This window comes from Phalangium opilio, unplaced genomic scaffold, assembly GCF_054372755.1.
Source record: "Phalangium opilio isolate 3A_F unplaced genomic scaffold, DU_Popi_V2 ptg000041l_1, whole genome shotgun sequence".
In the NCBI taxonomy this organism is placed as follows: domain Eukaryota; kingdom Metazoa; phylum Arthropoda; class Arachnida; order Opiliones; family Phalangiidae; genus Phalangium; species Phalangium opilio.
In genome coordinates, this window is record NW_028324165.1 from 7447537 (window position 1) to 7475187 (window position 27651).

Here is a 27651-nt window from a genome sequence, read left to right on the forward strand (position 1 = left end):
TTCACTTTAATCTACTTCTAAGGTATGAAAATTGAAGAAGTCAAATGACACTCTCTAAAATATCATTTTTTATTTTCGTGTATTTGTATATATATATATATATATTTTCACTATAGTCCATTTTTTTATATAATATTTTTTTTCTTTGAATAGTAAAAGTTGCATGAACTCGTTTTGCAAGATGTGCAATTATCTAGTTTAAGGATGCCACGAGCTGAATACATTTTTTACACCGCGCTGGCTTTTGTAAGCTGCATGTTGGCTTAGAATCTGTTGTATTTTAATTTGATAACATTTAAGTTTCAAAGTGTAATAATAGGGTACAATGCAAAGATTTAAGTACTCTGTTCGTGAGTGTCAGGGTTTATTTAAGTTTGTATCAGGTGTGTTTCTAATTTGAAAAACACCTAGCTTGTTTATTTGATAAAGAGAAATTAGTTGCAGGTAATTACGTAACATTATAATCAGGAATTCATACAGCTAATAGGAATCATGGTGTAGCCATTTTCTATTGGCGTTATCCATAAGTTTATAAGGTATGTTACATGATAAGTATGACACTTCGTAATGCTAGAGACTTACTGAGAGCAAAAGTGTATGGATGTAAAAACGAAAAGAACACTTCATTAACAAATCTCTGCCTTTGGCTGTAGACGACATGTAAACTGAGAAGTGAACTAAACTCCTCTCAACCGTCTATAGGAACTAACCAATCAGGAAAGAGCTTCTTGACGTCATAGGTTTATAGAAAGTAGTACATGATGACTGTGCCACGGTCGGGAATGTATTCATACACAGAGGGGGGGGTCGACACTATTCTGGGAGATAGGAGGTTGCTGAGAGCTAGTTCGAGAACGAGTAAGCGAGAAATGAAGTACTACACTCGGTGGTTAATTAACTTTGCAGGACTTCCATCTAGGTCCTATTTAGTCTGCATTACTAAGCCTTTGACAGCGCCCCAGTCACCAGGCGTCGCTTTACCTCGAATCTATGACCTACTTCAATCACTTCAAAAACACAAGCTCCAGTTTCTAAGTTACCAGTGACAAACTTATGGCCAACATATCTTATGAACTTATGGAGCGAGAATTGAAGTACTACACTCGGTGGTTAATTTTGCAGGACCATTCCATCTAGCTCCTATTTAGTCTGCACATTACTAAGCCTTTGACAGCAGCGCCTCACCAGGCGTACGTCGCTTTACCCTGAATCTATGACCTACTTCAATCACTTCAAAATTACAAGCTCCAGTTCCTAAGTTACCAGACTTTACAAACTTATGGAGGAACATATCTTATGAACTTATGGTCATAGGTATGGGGATTTCCACTCGAGAACTCTCTCGAGTCTCTCCTTCAAGCTCTCTTTAAAACAGAAGCCTGGACAGAAGCGTTTTTTTTCTCTCTCTCCCATTTCTAGGTGTATTTTCAATTCCATCACCGCCCTATTATTACTTAACTATCATGTCTTGAATAGATCTTATACATTTCGTAGGTTTCTAAAAGGGGGTAATAAGATTTGATGAGAACTCTTTATTCGACACCCACGCCATCTCGTGAGCTTTCTTATACCTAAAGTGCCTTGCACGCTTTGAGTGGGGTACTTGTACTTGAAGGCGGGAAATGATCGAGAGTTAATCCCCGCCTCTAAATTACAACCAGTATCTCATTGGTTCTTGTAAACTCACGTCAGCGCGACGCGAATGACAACGAAAATTACGTATTTTCCGACTGAGGAGAGGCAGGCGAAATAGCCCGGCCTCCTTTTACGTCCCCCCTCTTTTGTATTTTGAAAGGGGGGACTGGGGCTATGGCGCGCCAATACTTAGACATCTTAACCTTCTCCCTAGTAAACTAGATATCGCTTCTTGCGTATTTTCCGACTGAGGAGAGGCTGCGAAATAGCCCGGTCTCCTTTTACGTCCCCCCTTGTATTTTGAAAGTGGCCCGTGCTGGGACTATGGCGCGCGAATACTTAGACATCTTAACCTTCTCCCTAGTAAACTAGATATCGCTTCTTGTAAATACCCTGTATATAAAATATATATTTGGATATTTTCACCTTTAATATTATTAGTCGTTTGCAATTAAAATTTTTGTTTACAGTACCGGGTTTCCCCGTCATTAAAAAATATAAATCAGGTTTTGTTTTTAATAATTTAGAGAGATATTTAGATTTTAAATAAAGAAGGAAATACGTTGGTTTAATTGGAGATTTTTAACACGTTTAGTACAAGTAGGTTTGGTTAATTTTATATTTCAAGTTTCAATTTCAATGTGGGCGGTATTAACTCAAACGGAAAAAGCGAGTGACCATGAAACTTAAATGGTCATTAAAATTGGCGTATTTCAAAATGAAAATGAACCCATTTTAAATTGAAAAAGAAAATTTAACGCTAGATTATTATTTTTTTAAATTTTTATTTGAAACAAAATATAATATTATTAAAATTAGAACAATTGTTTGTGTCTATTTTATATTTCAGAAAGTTATTTATTTATTTACTTATTTATTTATTTATTTATTGGTTTATTTATTTATTTATTGGTTTATTTACTTATTTATACATTTACTTATATATTTATTGGTTTATTTACTTATTTATTTATTTATTTACTTATTTATTTATTGGTTTATTTATTTATTTATTGGTTTATTTACTTATTTATTTATTTGTTTGTTTACTTATTTATTTATATGTTCTTTACGCACAGTCACAATTCTTTACTGGATTTGAGTAATCTGCATGGTTATTATCAGTAATACTTGTTAGGGAAATTATCGGAAATTAACCTTGAAGTAGTAACTCAACTAAACCACTTCTAGCGTTACCAGGAATACATACAGCTACTAGGAATCATTGTGCCACCATATGTATCTCCCATGTTAATTTCTTTGCGGGTTTTGCGGGCCGGGCTTGAGAACTTACTATCCACGTCACGCCTCATAATTCTGGTCAAGGTATACTCTTACTGCAATTTCATTGGTTGGTAGCAGAGCGTGGTCATGCGCGTAAGGTGCAACGCGCCGCGAAATAGAATATTCCCGAGATACAATTCATCATATATAATGATTAGTCTAGATCTTCTCACAAAAAAGCTGCCTAGATGCCTTGAGAAAATGGCTGGCTACACAATGATACCTATTAGATGTATTAATTCCTGGTATTCTTGATATCATCTATGGTGCAATTTGAACAAATTTGGAATTAAATAAAGAACAAACTACCTAATCAAATATAAATAAGATTGTTAATAAGAACTGATGACGTATCGTGTAGTTCATTAACAGATACTCGTTGTATTAGCAAGAAGCGATATCTAGTTTATTAGGGAGTAGGTATAAATTCGCCCCCACATTTCCAGCTTTATCTCCAGCCCAAACGTAGGTCCGGAGTTAATCCCCGCCTCTAAATTACAACCAGCATCTCATTGGTTCTTGAAAACTCACGTCAGCGCGACGCGAATGACTAAAATTACTTTGTATTTTCCGACTGAGAAGAGGCGAAATAGCCCGGCCTCCTTTTACGTCCCCCCTTGTATTTTGAAACGGGGGCTGGGACAATGGGGCGCGAATACTTGGGCATCTTAAACCTTCTCCCTAATAAACTAGATATCACTTCTTCGTATTAGCTTGCCAATATGGCGGAGATTATGGGGGAAAAAACAGAGATCATGGCACTGCAACCCTCTTCAATCTTTGAACGTCTTTAAACATAGTTACAAACGTTAAACACTTGCGAGTTGTCATTCAGGATAACATTACACGGACAGTTTAAAAGTCCTTGAATTTAAAGGCCGCGTTGTGTTGAAAACTCGCGTTATTTCAATGTCAATTCCTTTTGACCTAACTTTAAAATTGACGTCATAGGGTATTAGGGTTTTATGTTTTTTGATTGACACTTTACATAAAAAGTCAAAAAATAACGCTTCTTATTTTAAAAAGTTAAGCAGTGTGGGGCCTCCTCGCGATGTTAGACGTCAAACTTTGTTAAGCCTAATCTGACAAGGCTTAGAAAGGATAGAGAAAAGAAAGTACATTACACGTGACATTACAAGAGTCTATTGAGGTGTTTCGCGGAATTTCAAATAGAGTTTTATTTTTAAAAATGGCTCATAGTTTTTATCTCCATTAACATGGGTAACATTATCTTCAGTAAGTATACCAAACGATAAACTTGTATTTTTGGAAATGATTACGTTATCAGAGCCCCCTGTTGACCAGTTAATTCGAAGGGTAGGCACTCGTTTTTCAAACTGTTTAAATTGTGCCTTTAGAACTTGAAACTATTTAAATGGTGACTTTAAAACTTTCAAACACTTTAAATGGTGGCTTTAAAATATTCAAACTCTTTAAATGGTGACTTTAAAATATTCAGTCTTTAAATGTTGACTTTAATACTTTCAATCTCATTAAATGGTGACTTTAAAACATTGAAACTCTTTAAATGATGGATTTAAAACCCTGAAAATCTTTAAATGGTGACTTTAGAACTTTCAAACTCTTTAAATGGCACCGTTAAGATTTTTAAATGGTGACTTTAAAACACTTTAAATGGTGACTTTAAAACACTTTAAATGGTGACTTTAAAACTTTAAAAAATGTATATGGTGACTTTGAAACCTTCAAACTCTTTAAAAGATAACTTTAAACCTTCAAACTCGTTAAATGGTGAATTTAAAACCTTCAAACTCTTTAAATGGCGCCTTTAAAAACCTTCAAACTCTTTAAATGGCGCTTTAAAAACCTTCAAACTCTTTAAATGGCGCCTTTAAAAACCTTCAAACTCTTTAAATGGCGCCTTTAAAAACCTTCAAACTCATTAAATGGTATACTTTTCCCCAGTTACATGACTTATAAATGCTTTCGAACTTTAAAATTCAAATCTTTTCCAAAAATCGAAATAATTTAATCTTTAGTCCTAAATTAAGTATCAAAATGAAGAGAAACAAGACGAAAATTTGAAACATTAAAGAGTATCCAAGTGTATCAAATGATGAAATCGCGCTTAACCCGAGCGTTTTTCCACTAACTTGGGATCCTGTAGGGATGATATCTCGTTTTGCTTGGGTTAGCACGCGATGTCAAATACCAATGCTGAGGAGGCTATCCTAAATTGCCCTATAGGCCTAGGCCCAGGCTTCTCCAATTTCAAAAATTCTTTTTCGTCCAATTTTATACGTAATTTTCGATGAAAACGAGTTCCATTAATTATAACTTAAGGGTAAAGAAGAAATAACTTTCCAAGGGACAAAAAAAATTGGTAAATTAAATTGAGTTCGAACTTCTTCGATATTTTTTTTTTTTTTCTTTTTTGTGTGAAGGGCCCAAGGTATTGGCGCCAAAAATCGGCAATATTTTTTAAAGGAGTAGTGGAAATTTGTACCATTAAATATTTTTCATTTTAACCTGAATTTTCCATAAATTACAATTAAAAAAATGAATTTTCCATAAATTACAATTAAAAAATGAATTTTCCATAAATTACAATTAAAAAATGAATTTTCCACAAATTACAATTAAAAAATGAATTTTCCATAAATTACAATTAAAAAATGAATTTTCCATAAATTACAATTAAAAAATGAATTCCCCATAAATTACAATTAAAAAATGAATTCCCCATAAATAACAATTAACAAATTATTAGTTTAAAAATGAAATATTAGTTTAAAAATTAAATATTAGTTTAAAAATTAAATATTAGTTTAAAAATTAAATATTATTAGTTTAAAAATTAAATATTATTAGTTTAAAAATTAAACATTAATTTACAAATAAAATATTAATTTGCAAATGAAATATTAATTTCCAAATGAAATATTAATTTTCAAATAAAATATTAATTTATATAACATTTAATAATAAAAGTAATTGAATTTTATTTTAATTACCTAAAATGAAAAATCGGCCTTCGTCACCGTAATTAGATCTATTAATTTTCAACAAGTTGGGAGTAAATCACTTTGAACGAATACAAATAAAACTTAAAAATAATTTCTTCAAAATTGAAACGTAGACGTTATTAGACCTAAAACGTTTTAACTCTAAAACATAAGAAAAAATAAACCTATTTAGCTTACACAAAACCTTTAAATCGCAACTCTCTCGCAAGCAAAACGTTCGAATTAAGCGCTTTCTTGCACCCACGTGATTAGTACTTTTTATTTTTTTTTATTCTTAAATTTTTATATTGAGGAAGGAAGGAAATTTTGTAGCCCGATTTTTATAGTCCTTGAATTTTATCGCCCAAAACCTAAATGGTTAGGTTTTAAACATCCACAAATTCCAATTTCCAATTTTACTATCGAGCCTTTGAATCTAGCTGAAAAACCCCTTATTTTATTTTTTTAATTAATTTTATACTGAGGGGAACGCTACTAAAACAAATTGATATCATCTGTATAATACTCTTAACAATCTTAACTCGAAAACAGTGACCCGGACGGCAAATTGTCATAAACATTTTCGACTCAAAATCGTTTTCCCAAAAGAACATACTCCTTAAGAAGAAGTGATATCTAGTTTATTAGTGAGAAGGTATAAGATGCCTAAGTATTCGCGCGCCATAGTCCCAGTCCCCCTTTCAAAATACAAGGGGGGACGTAAAAGGAGGCCAGGCTTTTTCGCTACACTCTCCTCAGTCGGAAAATACGTAATCTTCGTCATTCGCGTCGCGCTGACGTGAGTTTTCAAGAACCAATAAGATGCTGGTTGTAATTTAGAGGCGGGGATTAACACCGGACCTACGTTTGGACTGGAGATAAAGCTAGAAATGTGGGGGCGAATTTATACCTTCTCCCTAATAAACTAGATATTTCTTCTTGATTGTACCTTAATTTATGGAAGACTTATCAGAAACACCTTGTATAGCCAGACTCTACTTCCCACTTTTGATAAGGGTCTATCTGTCTTTAAGAGTAGCGAACCCCTCGACGGATAAACTCAAGAGCTTAGATTTTATGATAGCCATTCGCGACCGTCTCAAGAATGTTTTCTAAAAGTTATAAGAATTAATTAAAAAACCCTTAGCAAACGTTTATGAGACCATTAATTATGTCTCGTGGCCCTTTTTTAATTTTGCTAGTTGTGACTCTAAATCTAGGGGCCGTTTACAAACTACGTGAATTTCTCTGTAACTTCCTATTTGGGACCTTAAAATATATTTTTTACACTGAAATATTTTTAGTAGGCGTGGTAGATGGGCCGATCTGTCGTGCCAATTTTATTACGATATTTTCTTGAATGAATTTTTTATTATTACATTCTTTTTTAATTTTTAATTTAATGTTCGACCTAATCAGACGTCGTTTTAAAATATTGGTTAATTAGAACTCGTTAAACTTTGCCCTCAATGTAATAATTCATTTATGAACTACTTTTTTAAAATTTTTAATTTATTTTTTATTTTTAAAAGTTGTTCAGCAGGTGTGAAGTTTGAAAATTGTTGGCCTGATTTCATGTTTTTTTTTTTATTAAATTGAGGTTTAAAAATAGGCTTAATATTCCCTATCAATTGACTTCTTATTAGGCTTAATGTTCCTTCTTCATTAACTTCTAATTAGGCTTAATATTCTCTGTTTAAGGATTAATATTCCCTGTTTAAGGCTTAATATTCTCTGTTTAAGGATTAATATTCCCTGTTTAAGGATTAATATTCTCTGTTTAAGGATTAATATTCCCTGTTTAAGGATTAATATTCCCTGTTTAAGGATTAATATTCTCTGTTTAAGGATTAATATTCCCTGTTTAAGGATTAAGATTCTCTGTTAAAGGATAATATTCTCGGTTTAAAGATTAATAAATATTCTTTGTTTTAGGCCTAATATAGCTTATTATTCTCTGTTTTAGGCTTAATATCCCTTATTATTCTCTGCTTTAGGCTTAATATCCCTTATTATTCTCTGCTTTAGGCTTAATATCCCTTATTATTCTCTGCTTTAGGCTTAATATCCCTTATTATTCTCTGCTTTAGGCTTAATATCCCTTATTATTCTCTGCTCTAGGCTTAATATCCCTTATTATTCTCTGCTCTAGGCTTAATATCCCTTATTATTCTCCGTTTTAGGCTTAATATCCCTTATTATTCTCCGTTTTAGGCTTACTATCCCTTATTATTCTCTGTTTTAGGTTTAATATCCCTTATCATTCTCTGCTTTAGGCTTAATTTAAACCCCTCTGTTTTAGGAAGTTAATATCCCTTATTATTCTCTGTTTTAGGAAGTTAATATCCCTTATTATTCTCTGTTTTAGGAAGTTAATAGCCCTTATTATTCTCTGTTTTAGGAAGTTAATAGCCCTTATTATTCTCTGTTTTAGGAAGTTAATAGCCCTTATTATTCTCTGTTTTAGGCTTAATGTTCCCTGTTTGTTGACTAATAATTAGGCTTAACATTCTCTGTTTCAGGCTTAATATTCCCTGTTAATTGACTCCTAATTAGGCTTAATATTCTTCCTTAATATCCTATATTTTTTATTTTCTAAGAAAAACTGTCTATTACACAACACACCTGGATGTCAAGTTAGTCTTAGTTTATTTACCTCTAAAATTTTGAGATTAAAAGTGTGTTTAGTTATCTTGATTTTTAAAGACCACCAGTGCAAAGTAACATCAATAAGGCTTAATTACGTCACCGTTCCCCCCCCCCATAAGTAAAGGGGGGAAAATGGAGATAATTCCGTTTCCATATCAGTAAAGGGGGAGATAATTCAGTCGCAAACGAGTTTTTGATATCACGCGACTTCCGCAAAAGTCGAAAATGTCAATTTAGACTCGAGAGAGAAAGTTCCTTTTTTGTAAAAAAGAGTTTAGAGACATCGGAATATCAGAAAAAAGTAAAAAAATGTCATTAAGATAACGTTAAGTCATAAAGCATTTTTAAACTTTTCAAGTTCAGTTTCGTCATGGATCTTATGTACCCTGCATAGGACTAGCTAAGTTGGGAAACCAAAATAAACTTCTCAGAGTTGAGACGCAATTAAGATGTTTTTCTTAAGTAATTAAATTAATAAATATAATTGATATTAATTATTTTAATCGTCATAAATTTACCTAAATTATAGTTAAATCATTTTAAGAAACTGTATTCCTGAAATTATTTTAAACATAGCTATTGTTGACGTTTGAATTCAAGCATATGCCGCTTTAACAATTTTTGGAAATTTAGGGTGTATAAAGCGATTGATTCATTATTGTTCATTTCACCCTCCCTTTAACAACAGACTCTATTTTACCCCCCCCCCCCTATCATTGGAAAATGATATCTAGACTCAGGTGTCGCAAAAAACTTATTTCTTCTGAACTGACAAGTCCTTATAGACTTACAAAGTCCATGATTTCTTTATTCCAATCTAAATACATGGGAAAAAAATAAATCTCTCATTTTTAATCAGACTTTTCTAAAGCGATAAGCGTGGAGAAAAATCCCGTTTTCAAGACGATTAAAAAAAGGAGTAAATGGTAAAAACAACTTACAGCACACCTTTAGTTTGATTTTAATTCAATTAGGATGTTTTTCGGAGACGTTAAAAAGATAGGAATGAACCGTTAAAAGGCTTAGTCTAGACGGTAAAGCAGTTTCATATTCAAATTAGATGATAATAATTGAAAGTTTTATTTATTGATTGTTTTGTTGATATTCTTTTTGCGGTTGTACTTCGATTCGATCGTGTCATCTTATATAGCTTGGAGAAGAGAGGTGAAATGGAGTAGAATGTTTATAGACCATGCGCTGCAATGAGAGTCTCCCAGAGTTCCTTGCGAAGGCCCTCCTTTGGTAAATGATGTTGACAGGGATAGATTTAATTTAAGAAGTAGGAATGGAGAACAGAGTAATGTGGGTGCGCGTCAAAGTCCCGGACCCCCCTTCCCCGGACGGGACGGGGGGGGGGTATGAAAGAAGAGGCGGGTCAGAGCGACAGAGGTAAAAAGGAATTACGTATTTTTCGCCGTCCCCGTCAGCAACGTCACCAAAACGTAGTTTAAGTCAGCCAATAAGATAATTCAAGCCTTTCGTTACGTGTTGGAGGGAGGGGCTCTATTCTGGGTTGGCCTGAAGTAAATACTAACCGTTCTCCATTCCTACTTCAAAAATTAAATCTATCCCTGGTTTGGCCTAAGAACACACCGTATTGCAGGTGTTTTCGTACTATGTACGACTCTACCAAAACGTTGCTGATGATGCTGCTAGAACTTGTTTGATGGCATATCTTAATTAAATACTTATTTGTTGTCCATATAACCATCAATGTTCCGTCTTCAGAAAACCAGGTGCTCAACACACCAGACTATTTTACCCCCTACTTTTGAAAACTGTCTAATGACTATAGGGTTTAAGTCGTCGCTTATTTTAATAGCAACAGGAAAACTAATCCAAACATCCTGGTAAGATAGCGTCAGTTAATTTTAAGCTTTACCCGTTTTTGCTAGTAAATGAATAAAAATTCATAAAACCCTGAAAAAAGGAAATATGAAAATCTTAAGATAATCTTCTTTTTAGTAAAATCAGAAGCGGATAATAGAAGAAGGATGACACTCTGTATCCTCTTAATACTTTAGTTATATAACATGATTCTTCCAAGGCTAGGGGGCCATTTTTGTTAATTTGGTCTCACGCTCATCAAACTTAATTCAGATGGGCATCGCACCACCGTGCTAGAGTGAATTCTATAACTGTTTGGTATTTACTAAATCCTCAGCAATCAAGTAGGTACAAACCTTGATTGTCTTGACGTGGAACAAAAATTAACAAGCGCATGCATGCAGCTTGGCAAATAGTTAAGCACTAATAGATATAGTAATGATGAGAGGGAACTATTTATCATACGCGTATGTGATTCGGTTTAGTAACCTTGTGCACTCCAAATGTTAAGGGTATCATGTTGGGAAGAATTGTGTTACAATTACCCCGGACCCTTTGTGCTGGTACACTTCTCCCTCGAAGAGAAGTATTATATACTTCTAAAGCACAAAATCCTTTACGAAAATAATAGGTTAGAAATACAGAAAGTCAAAGATACAGAACTAAACTCTTAACAACATTTTGAAAGGCATCGAAGCGTACCATCTTCTAATGATACCCCCTCTTCTGTCACCATTGCACCGTTTACTAAAATATAAAGTTCAAAACCATGGGAAAATTCGACCCATACATTTATATTAAATATTAAACAAAAAATAGTCGTATTTATAAAAGCCCTTAGGGCCAATATAGACTTAAATTACCAAGTTCCTTTTAATATAAATACTACTACATAATTACTTTGATTTATATTATAATAAAACAATGCGAATTTCAACTTAACTTCGCAGTAAGTAAACCTTATATTATGGTTTAAATTTCCCTTTGGATTAAAAACGTTTCATTAATAATGGAACCACGTGGGTCGAATATTAAGGTGCCGAATATATATCTTAGATAGATGAAATTTTCATTATAAACTGCACCGTGTTTTTTTCATGTACACTTTTCAAGACTGCAATTCAATTTATATATATATATGAAATATGGTTCATTTCATCTTGTTTCTAGAGCGTCTCTAGTTGGATATCATTATGATTTGTTATTAGATTGATTCAGGAGTATGATAAGATGGTAAATGTATATACATATAGGGTGGTACGGATCAAAAGACCCAATATTTAATATGTACAGGGTGTTCCTGATAAGTCTGGTGGCATAAATTAAGGGGGATGTTTATTCTTTGGGAAATCGATTTTGAATCGAAAATGTCGTAACTTCTAACGCCTCCATTTTGTTTGCCACAAGGGACAATGCTGTTTTCGAGTTAAGATTGCATCCAGAGTATTTTATGGATGACCTCTTAAATTTAATTAAGAAACTGATTAAGACAATGATTTCTAATTTAATTAATTAAAGGGTCATCCCTAAAACACCAATGAAATCATAACTCGAAAACAGTGTCCCTTTGGACAAACAAAATGGAGATAAAAGTATATAGAACATTTTCGACTCAAAATCAATTTCCCAAAGAACATTCCCCTTAATTTAGGGAAGGCAGACTTAAATCTTGATAAAGTGGTTTGTTTCTTCCTCCTTAATGATCTACACATTCACAATTTAATTACTTAATCTGTATGCTTGATATTAATTTGTAAAACTAGTTAAATTAAGGTTAATTTTTAGAAGTTGTTTGGTAGTTGTACGGTTCTAATCAAAACTGGGGACGGAGGCAAACCCCTAATAACCATGAAGCCTTTTAACAACGTACTATTCTAAAGACTCATAACATTTTAGCTTTTTGAATAACCCCTAATTAAGCATTTTTTTATTTGTTATAAACCTAATTTTTTGTTTTGATCTGAACCACCCTTATGTTAAGATCTGATGACACTTTTCATTAAATTGTTCTTACCTTACGTATTTTCCCCGGCTTAATTTTTAGTGTAAAGTAACGTTGGTATATAAGTATATCTAGTTAGTGACTGGCCCCTTTAATTGACCATTTTTGCAAAGGCGCTTGCTTGTTGTATAGTTTTGATATTATTTTGTAGGCCTCAAATGAGAAATTGAGCATTACGAAATTGAAAGTTTACGGGGCTAAAAAGTCTGTTTAAAAACATTTTTCATTTTCATAGAAAAATTAAATCCATTTTATTGACTTAAAGGGATACTGGAAACTCAAACGTAACCCTTGGTATTTTGACTTTTTAATGGGATGAAATGTTTTCAATGTAGTATTGTCAGACCTTCTGAAATTAGCCAAGGTAATCAGGAACTGATTCAAACTGAACTGCTATCCTTTCTCTCTATCTCTCCAACTCCAATAATTAAAAATTAAAAAAAAAACATCTTCGTTGTTTACTGTTTATCTAAATCTATGGCTTTTCAGGCAATAATAATTTTAAGCTCTACCCGAAGTATATAATACAACTTTACTTTGAGAGAAGTGTACCACCACAAAGAGGGTTAATTCAATTATAACATGATTCTTCCCAACATAATTTTACATTTATTATAGCAAGGTTACTAAACCGAATCACATACGCCATGTAAACAGTTACCCTTCATCATTACTCTATTAGCCCTGAACTATTTGCCAAGGCGCATGCATGCCCTCGTGGTCATTTTTCTCCCATGTCAAGACAATCAAGGTTTGTGGGTTGATTGGCTCTGAGGATTTAGTAAATACCAAACAGAAATTTTAGAATTCTCCATAGCACTGTGCAATGCCCATCTTAATTAAGTTTGATGAGCGGGAGAGCAAATTAACAAAAAAAGGCTCCCTCGCCTGGGGGAAGAATCATGTTACATAACTAAAGTATTAAGAGGATACAAGAGTGTCACCCTTCTTCCATTATCCCCTTCTGCTTCTACCAAACAAACCCAGAGTCGTTTGATGAGCAGGAGAGCAAACAAAAAGGGCTCCATCGCCTGGGAAGAATCATGTTATACATAACTAGAGCATTAATAGGATACAGAGTGTCACCCTTCTTCTATTATCCCCTTCTGCTTCTACGAAACAAACCCTTAGTCAGTTTTGAATTGAAACCTTGAATTGAACAATACTCTCAATAATCAATCTTCGTACTAATAAATGAGAAATCTTTTGAAGAAACTTGTTCACAAAAGACGCTATATCCTTTTACACAAAGAAGCCCCTGAATTATAAAAATTTTCCCAATTAATAAATGCCATACTAAACTATTCACCGGGCCTTACAAAAGCAAAAAAAATGTTTTTGACGAAAAATAAAATAGCATATTCATTCAAGTAGTCAGAAAAGCGTTCTTTATCATATGTCTTTTTTCTTTTTCAAAATTAGAAATGAATTAAAAATTAACTTCATTCTTAAGTTATTAATTTTTACTACGTTAAACCAGTTTGGAATTGTACACCCTAATTAGTAATTACTATAGGATTTATAAATCTATTGTTTTTCAGTGTTAATATAATTAAGGGGTTCAGCCGTACAATGCGTGGGTAGATTGAATCTTTTAAGTGCAATTAAAAGTGATATTACAGCTATAAGTATGCCCAAGAAGTGATATCTAGTTTACTAGGGAGAAGGTATAAGATGCCTAAGTATTCGCACGCCATAGTCCCAGTCCCCCTTTCAAAATACAAGGGGGGACGTAAGAGGAGGCCGGGCTATTCCGCCTCTCATCAGTCGGAAAAAACGTAATTTCCGTCCTTCGCGTCGCGCTGACGTGAGCTTTCAAGAGCCAATGAGATGCTGGTTGTTATTTAGAGGCTGGGATTAGCTCCGGACCTACGTTTGGACTGGAGATAAAGCTAGAAATGTGGCGAATTTATACCTTCTCCCCAGTAAACTAGATGTCGCTTCTTGGTATGCCTCTTTCTAAATTGTTTTAGTAGACCAAGGGGGAGGGGCTTAGTATCGTCTGCTTTATAATAGGGTTAACAAAGTTAAGTAGGCCTAGTATTGAGGTTATTGTAGCTAGCGTCGTCTGCTTTGTTACTAAACCGTCCGAATTTTTTTAAATTTTTCTAAATTATATCAAAAAATATATAGGCATAGTTTCGTTATTATTTTTATTATTTTAAGAATAATGTGGACTGTTTTGACCAAGGGTTATGAGCAACTTTCAATTTGTGAAAAGACATACTTATAATTATTATGTTACCTTTGTTTTATCTTTAAAAGTGCAAGGTCGCTTGTGATTTAAGTTACACGGTTTCATTTTTGCCGGATCTGAAAAAATATCCTTGATATGGTGGTATGGTGTTCAACTAAATTAGGCATTATTATAAAAATCATTAACGGTTTAGCGGTTTAATTACGATAATTAAGTAACTAGGGAGAAAAACGAGAAAAATTTGACGCTAACTCCCGGGTTTTTACCAACTTTAACTTATTTAATTAACGGTTTACTTTAATCTTATATAACTTGGGTTTTTACGTATTGTTTTCAAATAGCGCAAGTTTATTTTAAGAGGTGATGAAATAATTTGTGGTTTTGTTTAATTAATTCTCAATTGGAATTAAATCTAATATTTTTAGTTATTGATTGAAGATGAAGTACACTAATAGTTAATTTATTTTGAAGAACAGAAAATTAGCGTTTGAAATTGCAAATTAATATTCAATATTACCTTTGAAATTGCAATTTAAATTCAAAAATAAACCAGTTCACATTGCAATTAAAATTTGAAATTAACCAGTTCAAATTGCAATTTGAACTCGAAATTAACTAGTTCAAATTGCAATTTAAATTGAAAAATAAACCAGTTCAAATTGTAATTAAAATTTGAAATTGACCAGTTCAAATTGCAATTTGAACTCGAAATTGACCAGTTCAAATTGCAATTTGAACTCGAAATTAACTAGCTCAAATTGCAATTTAAATTCGAAATTAACTAGTTCTATCTGCAATTGAAATTCGAAATTAACTAGTTCTATCTGCAATTGAAATTCGAAATTAACTAGTTCTATCTGCAATTGAAATTCGAAATTAACTAGTTCTATCTGCAATTGAAATTCAAAATTAACTAGTTCTATCTGCAATTGAAATTCAAAATTAACTAGTTCTATCTGCAATTGAAATTCAAAATTAACTAGTTCTATCTGCAATTGAAATTCAAAATTAACTAGTTCTATCTGCAATTGAAATTCAAAATTAACTAGTTCTATCTGCAATTGAAATTCAAAATTAACTAGTTCTATCTGCAATTGAAATTTGAAATTAACCAGTTCAATTTTGTTTCTATCTGCAATTGAAATTCAAAATTAACTAGCTCTATCTGCAATTGAAATTCAAAATTAACTAGCTCTATCTGCAATTGAAATTCAAAATTAACTAGCTCTATCTGCAATTGAAATTCAAAAATTAACCAGTTCAATCTGAAATTGAAATTCAAAAATTAACCAGTTCAATCTGAAATTTAAATTCAAAAATTTTACCTTTGAAATTCGAATTTAAATTAAAAACTAACCAATTCAAATTGCAATTCTAGATAATTAGTTATGTCTCGCTTTAATTAAATTAATTAAAAAGGGGTTTGTCCCATTCTCGAAACCCTTGGGGTTGTTTTAATTAAATTTCAAGTCACTCTCTAATTTTTTTTTTAATTTATTATCTTAAAAAGGTGCATAGCTTCGTGTTTATGAATAGTTTTCAGCCCGGACAATGTGCGCGCTTTTCTTTGTATAGACCTAAAGTATTCCACTTTTTTTTTGCGATGATAATGTATCCTTAACACACACCCTTCCATATTGAAGAAGAAAATTTGGGCTTGGATGCCGGGCCGGACCATCCCACTGACCTTTAGTTTAGAGAGATTTTCATGAAACTTTTCATTGTCCGAAATTTTTACGTTTTTAGGTGTTTGTTTGTAAGGTGTCATTGACTCTACATCATTTCATTTTTTTTTCTTCGTGTCATTATCCCTTTATTGTTTAGGTTTTTATTTGAAATATTATATAAAATAATGGATATTTTTAAACTATGTGTCTATGTTGTAAATATTTCAGAAAGTTGTTTGTTGTTCGTTTGTTCTTTAAACAAATAAACAATGTTAAAGGAGATATGATTTATAATTTACTGCAGTCTATTTGTATCAGGGAAAATCTAAATTATTTTTAAATATCAGGGAAAGTGTCATTATTTGGAAACATCAGGGAAAATGACATAATTGTTTGGAAAAATAAAGGAAAATTTCATAATTATTTGGACTCATCAGGGAAAATTTCATAGTTATTTGGGAACAATCAGGGAAAATTTCATAGTTATTTGGGAACAATCTGGGAAAATGTCATAGTTATTTGGAAAAATCAGGGAAAATGTCATAATTATTTGAAAACATCAGGGAAAATGTCATAATTATATGGAAATATCAGGAAAAATTTCATAATAATTTGTTAACAATCCGGGAAAATGTCATATATCTTTGGAAAAATCAGGGATAATGTCAGTTATTGGGAATAATCAGGAAAAATATCATGATATTTTGGAAAAATCATGGAAAATGTCATATTTATTTGGAAAAATCATGGAAAATGTCACATTTATTTGGAAAAATCATGGAAAATGTCATATTTATTTGGAAAAATCAGGGAAAATGTCATAATTATATGGAACAATCAGGGAAAATGTCATCATTATTTGGAAACATCAGGGAAAATGTCATAATTATTTGGAAACATCAGGGAAAATGTCATAATTATTTGGAAAAATCATGGAAAATGTAATATTTATTTGGAAAAATCATGGAAAATGTCATATTTATTTGGAAAAATCATGGAAAATGTCATATTTATTTGGAAAAATCATGGAAAATGTCATATTTATTTGGAAAAATCATGGAGAATGTCATATTTATTTGGAAAAATCATGGAGAATGTCATAATGTATTCGAAAAAATCAGGAAAACTGTTATAATAATTTGGAAAAGTCTAAGAAAATATTAGCCATGGACTATTATAAATATCAGTGAAATTTCAAATGAACCTTTAGTGTAAATCACTTCTTTCCATCATAGTAAAAAAAATTACAAAAAAATGTAACGTTTACGGAAACTGCAACACAAACGCAAAGTAGCTTATGATTATCCCCAAAAAGTAACGCGCAAGTTTTTATTTAGCTCCTGTTAGAAAATAAATAAATAAATAAATAATACAATATTTTAAAAGAAAAATCTTCTAAGATTTCTTTTTACACTACCATGCTTCGAGTCATTTTCTGCGGTAAAACCAAACTTTAAAACTTTAGAAGAACTAGCGTAGTAGCGTTTTAGTACAAGCCCCCTATGCCCGCGGCAAAATCTCTTCTTTTTTCTGTTTTCCAGCCCTCTTTTGCGCCAAAACTTTAGTCTCTCGAGATCGCGTCGGCTGCTCTCTACTCTCTAGTGCCTAAACCTAACGCATGAGGAAAGGTAGTAAGACGTTTTTCTCGCAGCAGTGTCCGCGTTATAATTTAAATTTATCAGTAAATATAGGCTTAAATATTGGATTACTATGGTGTTACCTGAAGCTCTGTGGATTAATTAATTTGTGTTGTGATATTTATGGTGCGCGTTTGTTCATTTTTTTTGTGATTATCTTTTGTTGTTAATTTGAAATGAGTGCCAATAATGGAAACGGGTTACCCACAACGACACCACCGAAGAGTTCGGTTTTGGTGTGTCGTCAATGGTGGAAAGTGTGTTGGTTATACGGTGACCAGTATAAGTTGTACAAACAAATGTATGGTCAAAGGAGACCAGTTACAAATGGGTCTGTTAGTGAACCACCAAAGATACAAGAAGCCATGTAAGTTTTATTAGTTACTTTATATAAACTTGAGTGGTTATGAACTTGAAGATAAGGGAAGGGATTGGTGAAGTTTCGGGGGTATTATTTGAAAGTGTGTCGTCACCGGATGCATATTGGCACAGGGAAGACCTGGGAAAATCAGGGAAATTGGTTTAGAACAAAGAAAACTCAGGGATTTATCAGGGAAAAGGGAAAAACTTTACTTTAGCTCGCGCATTTTAAATACAGTTTTTTCAACAAATATCATTTCTTGGAGGTTAATCATATGATAATTAAATACATTTGAGGTGCGGAAACTATTTTAATCAATGTTTTCATGGCTTTCATCATCCATATCAACAGTTAGTGTTAAGCGGATTATAAAGTTCCCCAACCATTTTAAAAAAAGTTATGGTTGGGTCTAATGATTTGGAAAAGGACCAATATTTTGAGGTAAAAAAGCATACAAAATTTAGTAATCTTTTGGAAAAGGGGATATTTATGCAGTTGATAAGCCTTGACAATAACAAAAACACGAATAGCTAAAAGTGCGCCTCTTTTTGTGGTAGAAAGAAACTAAAAATAATAATTTTTTGGAAAAGGTGGCAATAAACAAGCTAATTAGCCATAATTTGGAAAGGTAATAATAATTAGGGGTAAAAACATATTCTATTTAGTAAAATTTTGGAAAAGGGGAAATTTATTCAGTTGATAAAACTTGATAATAACAAAAACAGGCTCACATTTAGCCACTCATACAAAAACAGGCGCACATTTAGCCGCTCATGGATAAGGGAATAAGAGGGAATAAATTACAAAAAACATGGAAAATATTGATGTAAGTTAGTTTCCGCACCTTAAATTTAATTAATTATCATATAATTAACCTCCCAGAAAAGATATTTATTGAAAAAACTGTATTTAAAATGCGCGAGCTAAAGTAAAGTTTAGCCGGGAAAAGTTCTATTGGTTTTGAAACATATCCATACATAGTTTCCACTGAAGGGTTATTTTTTTGGAGTTCCCACAGTGTTGCCAGGCGGTTATTGAGTCAAGAAATTTCAATAAGAAAGGCTAGTAGTTCAGTTTCACTTAGTACTCGGCCAACTTAGGGCCTGTCAACACTGCACTAAAGTTTAAACTGAAATATGAGGCGTAATTTATAGCACCCAAGCCCGGCATAGATTTTAACATGAGACATATGGGGGGCATATAAAAATTGGTCTAAAAGGTCATTGAAATGCAGGAAAATTGGCCAAAAAAGGTCATTGCTATATGGGTACCGCAATATTTAAAAAAGTTACATATAAAATCCCCCCCCCCCTTCCCAAAAGTATAGGGAAATGTTTATAAAAAATACATTATAGTACACCGATAACGCGAAATGATCCCCTCGCCAAGAACACATTCACGCCCATGCAGTCGTGAATTTTGGTTTTAATATACACGCCGTCTGCTCTAGAACTCGCAATTCTAATTTTGACGTATTAAAACAGTATCAACTTTGATATTGAACTACGTGTATACACGTGATGGTAAAAATGCCGTAGATAAATCACTGACCAAGCTGACCTTCAGTAGATTTCCGTCATGTAGTGTCATTACAACCTAAAATATATAAAAAATAAATAAAATAAAATAAAATGAGAAAATGAATGTATATCTTAACTAAAACACACCCGAAGAAAGAAGTGATATCTAGTTTACTAGGGAGAAGGTATAAATTCGCCTCCACATTTCTAGCTCTTTATCTCCAGTCCAAACGTATAGTAGGTCTGGAGTTAATCCCCGCCACCTCTAAATTACAACCAGAATCTTATTGGTTCTTGAAAACTCACGTCAAAGCGACGCGATTGACGTAAATTACAGTCATATTTTCCGACTGAGGAGAGGCAGGCGAAATATCCCGGACTCCTTTTACGTCCCCCCCCCCCCTGTATTTTGAAAGGGGGACTGGGACTATGGCGCGCGAATACATAGGCATCTTATATCTTCTCCCTAATAAACAAGATATCGCTTCTTGCCCGAAGCTTCCATCTCCCCACATTTTCGATATTATTTTTCAAAACACTTAAGTGTCTAACGCATTCGCCCCACCGTGGTTAAGGTCAAGAGGTCAAAACGCATTAGGGTTACATTTTTACGTAACTTGGAAGGGAATTTTTTTTTCAGCATAAATTCCGGGTTTTTATTTTTCTTTTGGCTTTTTAATAATATTAAATAATTATTTTTTTTTTAAATTAGTTAAAAAGATGGAATTGAATTTTATTTAATCATATTTCATTTAATTTCTTTGGGGGATAAAGCGATAAGTATTTTAAAATATTTTTAATATTTTTTTTGGAATTTCATGGGTGGTCGCTTTTAATATTAAAATTTTTTCTTTTTTTTTTAATTTGAGGAAATTTTTTTTTATCCGGGATTCCGGCCGACTTAGAAAATTAATTGACATAGTTTAAATTAACAAAAATACATTTTTTTTTAAATTTGGATTATTTTAGTTTATTATATTTAAAACTTATTTGCGAATGTTCATGCAAAATTGTTAATTTAAGCATAAGCTAATGATATATATTTAAGTCACAAGTCCTGACTGACTGATGAAAAACGCCAAGCGCTGCCCAAACCGCTTTACATGGATAGCTGAAAATTTGCATTGACGTTACTCTTAAGTAGTAGGCATGCGCTAAGAAAGATTTATCTAATCCTACGCCATCTTGAAAAATGGCGGACTAAAATGTAAAAAACGAGTTAAAATATACCTTTTTGAAAAATAGAGGTTAAAATAGTGTATTGTGTATTGACCATCTTGTTTTCTTTAGACGGACAACAGAGGACAGACGTTAGATATTGCTTCAAACTAAAGGACTCGTAACTTTGAAGCCCTATTTAACGTCATTGTTATCCACATACCCATCAATGTTATGTCTTAACCCCTATATAAGCAGAGGATAACACGCCCCTGTCCCCTTTTGAATTCCACTATCGTTTAAGTAACCCTTTAAAACCACCATCCATAATGATCCAAAATATGATAATAGTGTTTGGGTTTCCAAAAAAGGTGTAGCAGGTATCTTTTATGACTTAAAAAATAATTTCCCTCGAGTCTGTGTCTGTGTACGGCCCACCATAGGTATTATTGTTATTTACATCGTAAAGTAAATCAGATCGTGAAAAACCAAGTTAAAAAGAAATGCATTGCCGCCTTAGGACTCCAAAAAGTACTACTCCCTGTAATTATGCTTCCTAAGTTTGTCATCATAAATAGGACTTTATATTTTTCTTTTAAAGGCCCATTCAGACTAGAGTAAATATAATCTCATACATTCCCGTCGGTCGCTTCGTTAGTTTGATTTCGGTCGCGTCGAAGGTACGTTCATTTCCCTGTTCAGACGTAAGAGCAGACTATTTTCAGTTAAAACCAGCGGCGCATATGGTGATTTTTACAACTAAGACTTTTAAAGACCAAGAAGCGATATCTAGTTTAATAGGGAGAAGGTATAAATTCGCCACATTTCTAGCTTTATATCCAGTCCAAACGTAGGTCCGGAGTTAATCCCCGCCTCTATATTACAACCAGCATCTCATTGGTTCTTGGAAAACTCACGTCAGCGCGACGCGAAGACGAAAATTACGTATTTTCCGACTGAGGAGAGGCGAAATAGCCCGGGCTCCTTTTACGTCCCCCTTGTATTTTGAAAGGTTGACTGGAACTATGGCGCGCTAATACTTAGGCATCTTATGCCTTCTCCTTAGTAAACTAGATATCGCTTCTTGTGAATACTAAAATAGCTGCTCATCCAAAATGATAAACAAATACCACGCCAAGAATCCTAAAACTTTTCATAATATCGTCTGCTAAAGCGTACGTTGACACGTGTCTAATTAAGCAAGTGAAGCGACTTCACCGACAAAGTGAACGTAAGATTTTAGTCTTGAGTCTGAATGGGCATTTAAATTTCCATATTTTTTCTTAACGGCGGAAAAGGATGAAATCCCACACAAAACCCTTTGAAAAATAAATACACTCTGCTATAACCTAAATATTGAGAAAATTATATATTTGAAGGTAGTTAATAAGTACGGTTAAGTTTGTCGAGACCTTCATTTGAAGACCAAATACGCCGAAATAGGACAAACATTTAGAAAGTTGTTTGTGAATTGTGCTTGACTGGTTGTGGGCATAAAGATATGCTAAAAAATATTGTGATTGTGGATAGCTAAACAAGTGTTAATTTGACTCTTCACGTAGTTTTATTCGTTTTGTACATGTCTTTCAAAGAAAACCAACAAAAAATTGCAGTGAGTTCATTGATCCTATAATTCCTATAAAATCCTATATTTTTGAACCTATCCTATAGTTTCATGAAAGGTCAGACTAAAATATCCTATATTTTTGACTTAGTTTGGGAAGTTTTCGTATAGTTTAGCATCAAATTTATCAAAATTTAGTTGTCTCTTTTATGATCGAGATCACATTTGACTAGACATGTCCGAAATTGCTTCAAAGGCTCTCTAGGGATTTTTTACATATTATATTTTAATTAAAATCCTCTGAATTTTCAAATTAAAAAATCCAGTTTTTTTTTTATTATAGATTTTTCTACATAGTTTAAGCCAAAATAGTATTATAGATTAGTACTTTCATTCCTATATTTTCCTATAAAAACACATCCTATTTTTTTCCTTAAAAATCCTATATTACGGTGAGAAAAATTCCTATTATTCCTATAAGGAATTTAAATTTTTAGCTGGCCTCACACACTTGACAAGATCAACCGTTACTAAAAGACAGACAGACAGACATAAGATACATTCACTATAAATTTTTAATTTTTAATTAACAATGGTGAATCGCTATATATTTCTCGTTGATGACACTTGAAATGAATCAACTTAACTTCACACCAAGATTAACTACATTATTTAGCATTAACTTCGCTTTGTTTTTAGTGTGCAACTTTAGACCTACTTTAATGTTTCTTTCCCCTCCTTCAAATTTGAAGTGAGTGCTGGCCGGCAAATTTTTGTTCCAAATTTTTTCGTGTGTTTTTTATTTTGAAGGGTCCGAAAAAAACGAAAACTTCAATTTTCATTTCAAAGCTAGGGAGGTTGGATGATCCACGCCCCTTTTTTTGGGGTACACACCCTGTTATAACTGTTTACAAAGACCGCTTTGTCTATACGCGGCTATCTAAGGCAAGGTCTCAGTATCTAATTTGATAAGTTTTGAGAAATTGTATCGAAGCTTAACCTGTCTAGATCACGATAAGCATGAGTGTGTCTTGAATGAGTTGATGTTTTAGAATGAAAATAATTAAAAAATTTAATTGGAACAGTGTACTTTTATGTGTTTGGAATAGTTTGGAGAATTTGTAAGGGAAGATATGGGGTTATTTGGGAAATCATTTTAGGGGAAGAAATTCGTGGAAATTATAATTATATTGAAAAATAAGGGAAAAATAAACATTGTATTGAATGATCAGGGAAAACATAATTAAATTGGAAAATCTGGGAAAACATAATTAAATTGAAAAATCAGGGAAAAAACATAATTATACTGGAAAATCAGGGAAAAAACAATTATATTGGAAAATCAGGGGAAAAACATAATTATATTGGAAAATCAGGGGAAAAACATAATTATATTGGAAAATCAGGGGAAAAACATAATTATATTGGAAAATCAGGGGAAAAACATAATTATATTGGAAAATCAGGGGAAAAACATAATTATATTGGAAAATCAGGGGAAAAAACATAATTATGTTTGAAAATAAGGGGAAAATCAAGGAAAAATCATAATTCGAAAAATCGTAAATATTTCAAAAATAGGAGAAAAATCATAATTCGAAAAATCGTAAATATTTCAAAAATAGGAGAAAAATCATAATTCGAAAAATCGTAAGTATTTCAAAAATAGGAGAAAAATCATAATTCGAAAAATCGTAAATATTTCAAAAATAGGAGAAAAATCATAATTCGAAAAATCGTAAATATTTCAAAAATAGGAGAAAAATCATAATTCGAAAAATCGTAAATATTTCAAAAATAGGAGAAAAATCATAATTCGAAAAATCGTAAATATTTCAAAAATAGGAGAAAAATCATTACTTCAAAAATCATAATTATTTTGGAAGACTCAGGGGGAAAGTATTATTAGTTAAATTCCTAGACATGGACGAAATAAACCAATTTTAAACCAACTTAAAGTTATTGATTTAAAACTAATAGAAATTAATAATTACTTTCAACTGAAAAATTAATTGCGTTGAAAGTTAAATTGTAGAAGGGAACTCTCTCTCTCTCGTTTTTTTAAATTAAAATTATTGGTCGGTTATTCGTCAAAAGTAAAAAGGGTTGGGTTCAACCAATTAAAGTTTGAAATTTAAAACTTGGCAAGTTCGCGAACTAATATCATTTATCATAAAGGAGATTAGTTGTAAAGTTGATAAGCTCGAAGTTATGTCGAACTCTAAATCAGTGTAAGTGTACGTTATTTATTTATTTAATGACCTTATTACTTCTAAGGTTAATTTAGTTCCGTAACTTCGACAGAAATTACAAATTTCAAATATTTATAGTTTTTTTTTTTTTTTTTTTTTTTTTTTTTTGACTCAAGAAAATATACGCCTTTTTTACGATTGAGTTTTCCCCCAAAGGCAGATTAGCAAGTCCTGTATTTTTTATCTGATTTAGAAATGCTTGGAATTCATGAAGTTTAGTTATAATTTAAATACATTAATTCTTGGCTAGGTTTGAAATGTAATTTATGAACCTCCTTAATATTTCACTTTAATTCTTTGCTGTTTTAAATTTAATTTATGGAGATCGTTAATATTTTATCTTAATTCTTTAATTTTAAATTAAATTAACGATTGCCTTCAATTAAGTTATAAAATTCATAAATTTTTTCACATTTTTTATTTATTTTTAACTTTAAGTCACACAAAAGATTCAAATAATTAATATAATTTAGTAAAATACCTACTTTTAAAATATTTTTTCTTGAATTTTTTAATAATTATCAAAGAATTCTGCGAATTGAACAAAAATATTCAAAAATTCGTTAAAAATCTTCGAATAATTTACGAAATTCATGGATATCATTAAAAATTCTAAGAATAATTCTAGAAATTCATGGAAATCATTAAAAAATTTTGAATAATTCGAGAAATTCATGGATATCATTAAAAAATCTTCGAATAATTCGAGAAATTCATGGATATCATTAAAAAATCTTCGAATAATTCGAGAAATTCATGAAAATCATTAAAAAATCTTCGAATAATTCGAGAAATTCATGAAAATCATTAAAAAAATCTTCGAATAATTCGAGAAATTCATGAAAATCATTAAAAAAATCTTCGAATAATTCGAGAAATTCATGAAAATCATTAAAAAAATCTTCGAATAATTCGAGAAATTCATGAAAATCATTAAAAAATCTTCGAATAATTCGAGAAATTCATGAAAATCATTAAAAAATCTTCGAATAATTCGAGAAATTCATGAAAATCATTAAAAAATCTTCGAATAATTCGAGAAATTCTTGAAAATCATTAAAAAATCTTCGAATAATTCGAGAAATTCATGAAAATCATTAAAAAATCTTCGAATGATTCGAGATTTTCATGAAAATCATCAAAATAATCAAAATTCAGTAATAATCGCACCATAATCCTTTTTGTTCTCAAATTTAATTAGCATAATAATGTCAAAAAAATGCATAAAACTCACCTAAACTGTGAAATTTAGTTATACATATACTTTTGTTTAATATTAAATAAGTAACTTTAAATTACAAACACGTTTCGAAACTTAACTACGAGAACTTTTACTTACGACCCTTTAATAATAAAAAAAAACTAAATTTACACTTAACAGAATGTGCTTTTAAAATTCCAAATTTAATTCGAGTGTCCGTAACACGTGGTTATCTCTAGAAAGTAGATAAGAATCCAAGTTAACCCTTTTTTTCTATTTCAAAGTAATATAAAACCAGAGCCTATCCTATGATTAAGTTAGTCCCTTCTTTTTTCGAAATGATACCAATATAGAGTCGACTCTGTTCAAGAAAATTCAGGTACTAATTTACAGAGTATAGGCACCTTTTACCTTAGTCAGTGTAAAGATATTTATGGTAATGCCCATTCTCTAAAATTAGGCCTTTAGCATAGCATCACATTCAAGGTTTTTCGTTGTGAACGGAGGTAAATTGACAGGTAGTAATTATATAGCCAGGTAAGTTTAAAAAATACTGCACATACGTTCTACATGATAAAATATATGCTATGGGTTACTTTTTTTTTTTTTTTAACTTTGAAGTTTGTGAGTCTAGTTCAAATTTTTTATGTAAATTAATTTAGTTAGAAAGTTATATTTAGTATCCGAAATATCTCAAATTTTTGAGTTTGAAGGAAAGGGTTATGATAGATTTTTTTTATCTTTTATTTTTCATTTATTTTTAAAAGAGTATGGAATTATAATTTTTTAAACTTTATTTGTTTATTTATTTACGATTAATATTAAAGGGGTAATGAAATGGTCTGATAACTATTTTTTTAATTTAATCTCTTTGTGTGTGTTGATAAAATAATACAGAAGTCATTAATAAACCTTAATTTTGTACAGAATGTTTTTGATCAGAAGTGAGATGAGACTAGAAGTAATGAGCTAACCAAATTCTTCACTTGTCGAAAGTGAATAGTCTTGATAACACACACACGGTTGGCCCTCTGGTAGCGGTTTCTGAATTTCCCCTCCAAAACGTGAGACGCTCGTGGCGGTAGATGGCTGAACTAGATTCAAGCACCCGCGTCCGTGTTCCGCGGCTTTAGGTTGAGGGGAAGGGGGTAGGAAATGTTTTTGGAACTCGACCAGTTTTTTTTTCTCTCTAGCGTAGGCGCGATGGAAGCGGCATAAAATCCTCAAATTTGTTCACTAGTGCCAGGATCTACTACCAATACTAGAGCTCTTTACTTCTAGTCTCATCTTACTTCTGGTCTGATAAATAAGTTAAGGGAGATGTTCTTTTTCGTTACGTGTTGGAGGAAGTGGCTATATACTGGGCTAACCGTTCTCCATTCCTGCTTCTAAAATTACATCTATCCCTGGTTCGAACGAGTCCGGATATTGCAAATATGGTGATTTAATTTATCTCTAATTCAACTAAATCCTTTATATAAAAAGAATTATAGTGTTTTCCAATAAAAATCCGAACTCGGTCTATAAATTAAAACCCCAATATATTTAAACATATTTTACATAACAAAGAAAATAATATCCTCTAACGGAAGGTTTTCCATTCAATGTTGTCTACCATATTTTACAAGATTTAAAAAAGTTAAATAAATTCGAAAATTAATCCGGATTATTCAGATCGTAAATTTGGATTAAGGATAAAATTCTTCAACACTTGTCAAATGAAATAATAAA

At 31.9% G+C, this 27651-nt stretch overlaps 1 protein-coding gene across 3 annotated transcripts in view; it reads left to right on the plus strand.

Annotated features, from left to right (window-relative positions):
- Window positions 1-27651, plus strand: part of LOC149679702 (uncharacterized) — a 182414-nt gene that overhangs the window by 127351 nt on the left and 27412 nt on the right. Inside the window, exon 1 of one of the 3 annotated variants that reach the window (XM_089835507.1) lies at window positions 17803-18231. The exons of the other annotated variants lie outside the window; for them this stretch is intronic. Coding sequence (XP_089691633.1) covers window positions 18041-18231 — 191 coding nt within the window. The 5' untranslated portion in view covers window positions 17803-18040. Of the gene's footprint in view, window positions 1-17802; window positions 18232-27651 lie in introns of those variants that run through there. 3 annotated transcript variants of the gene reach the window in all.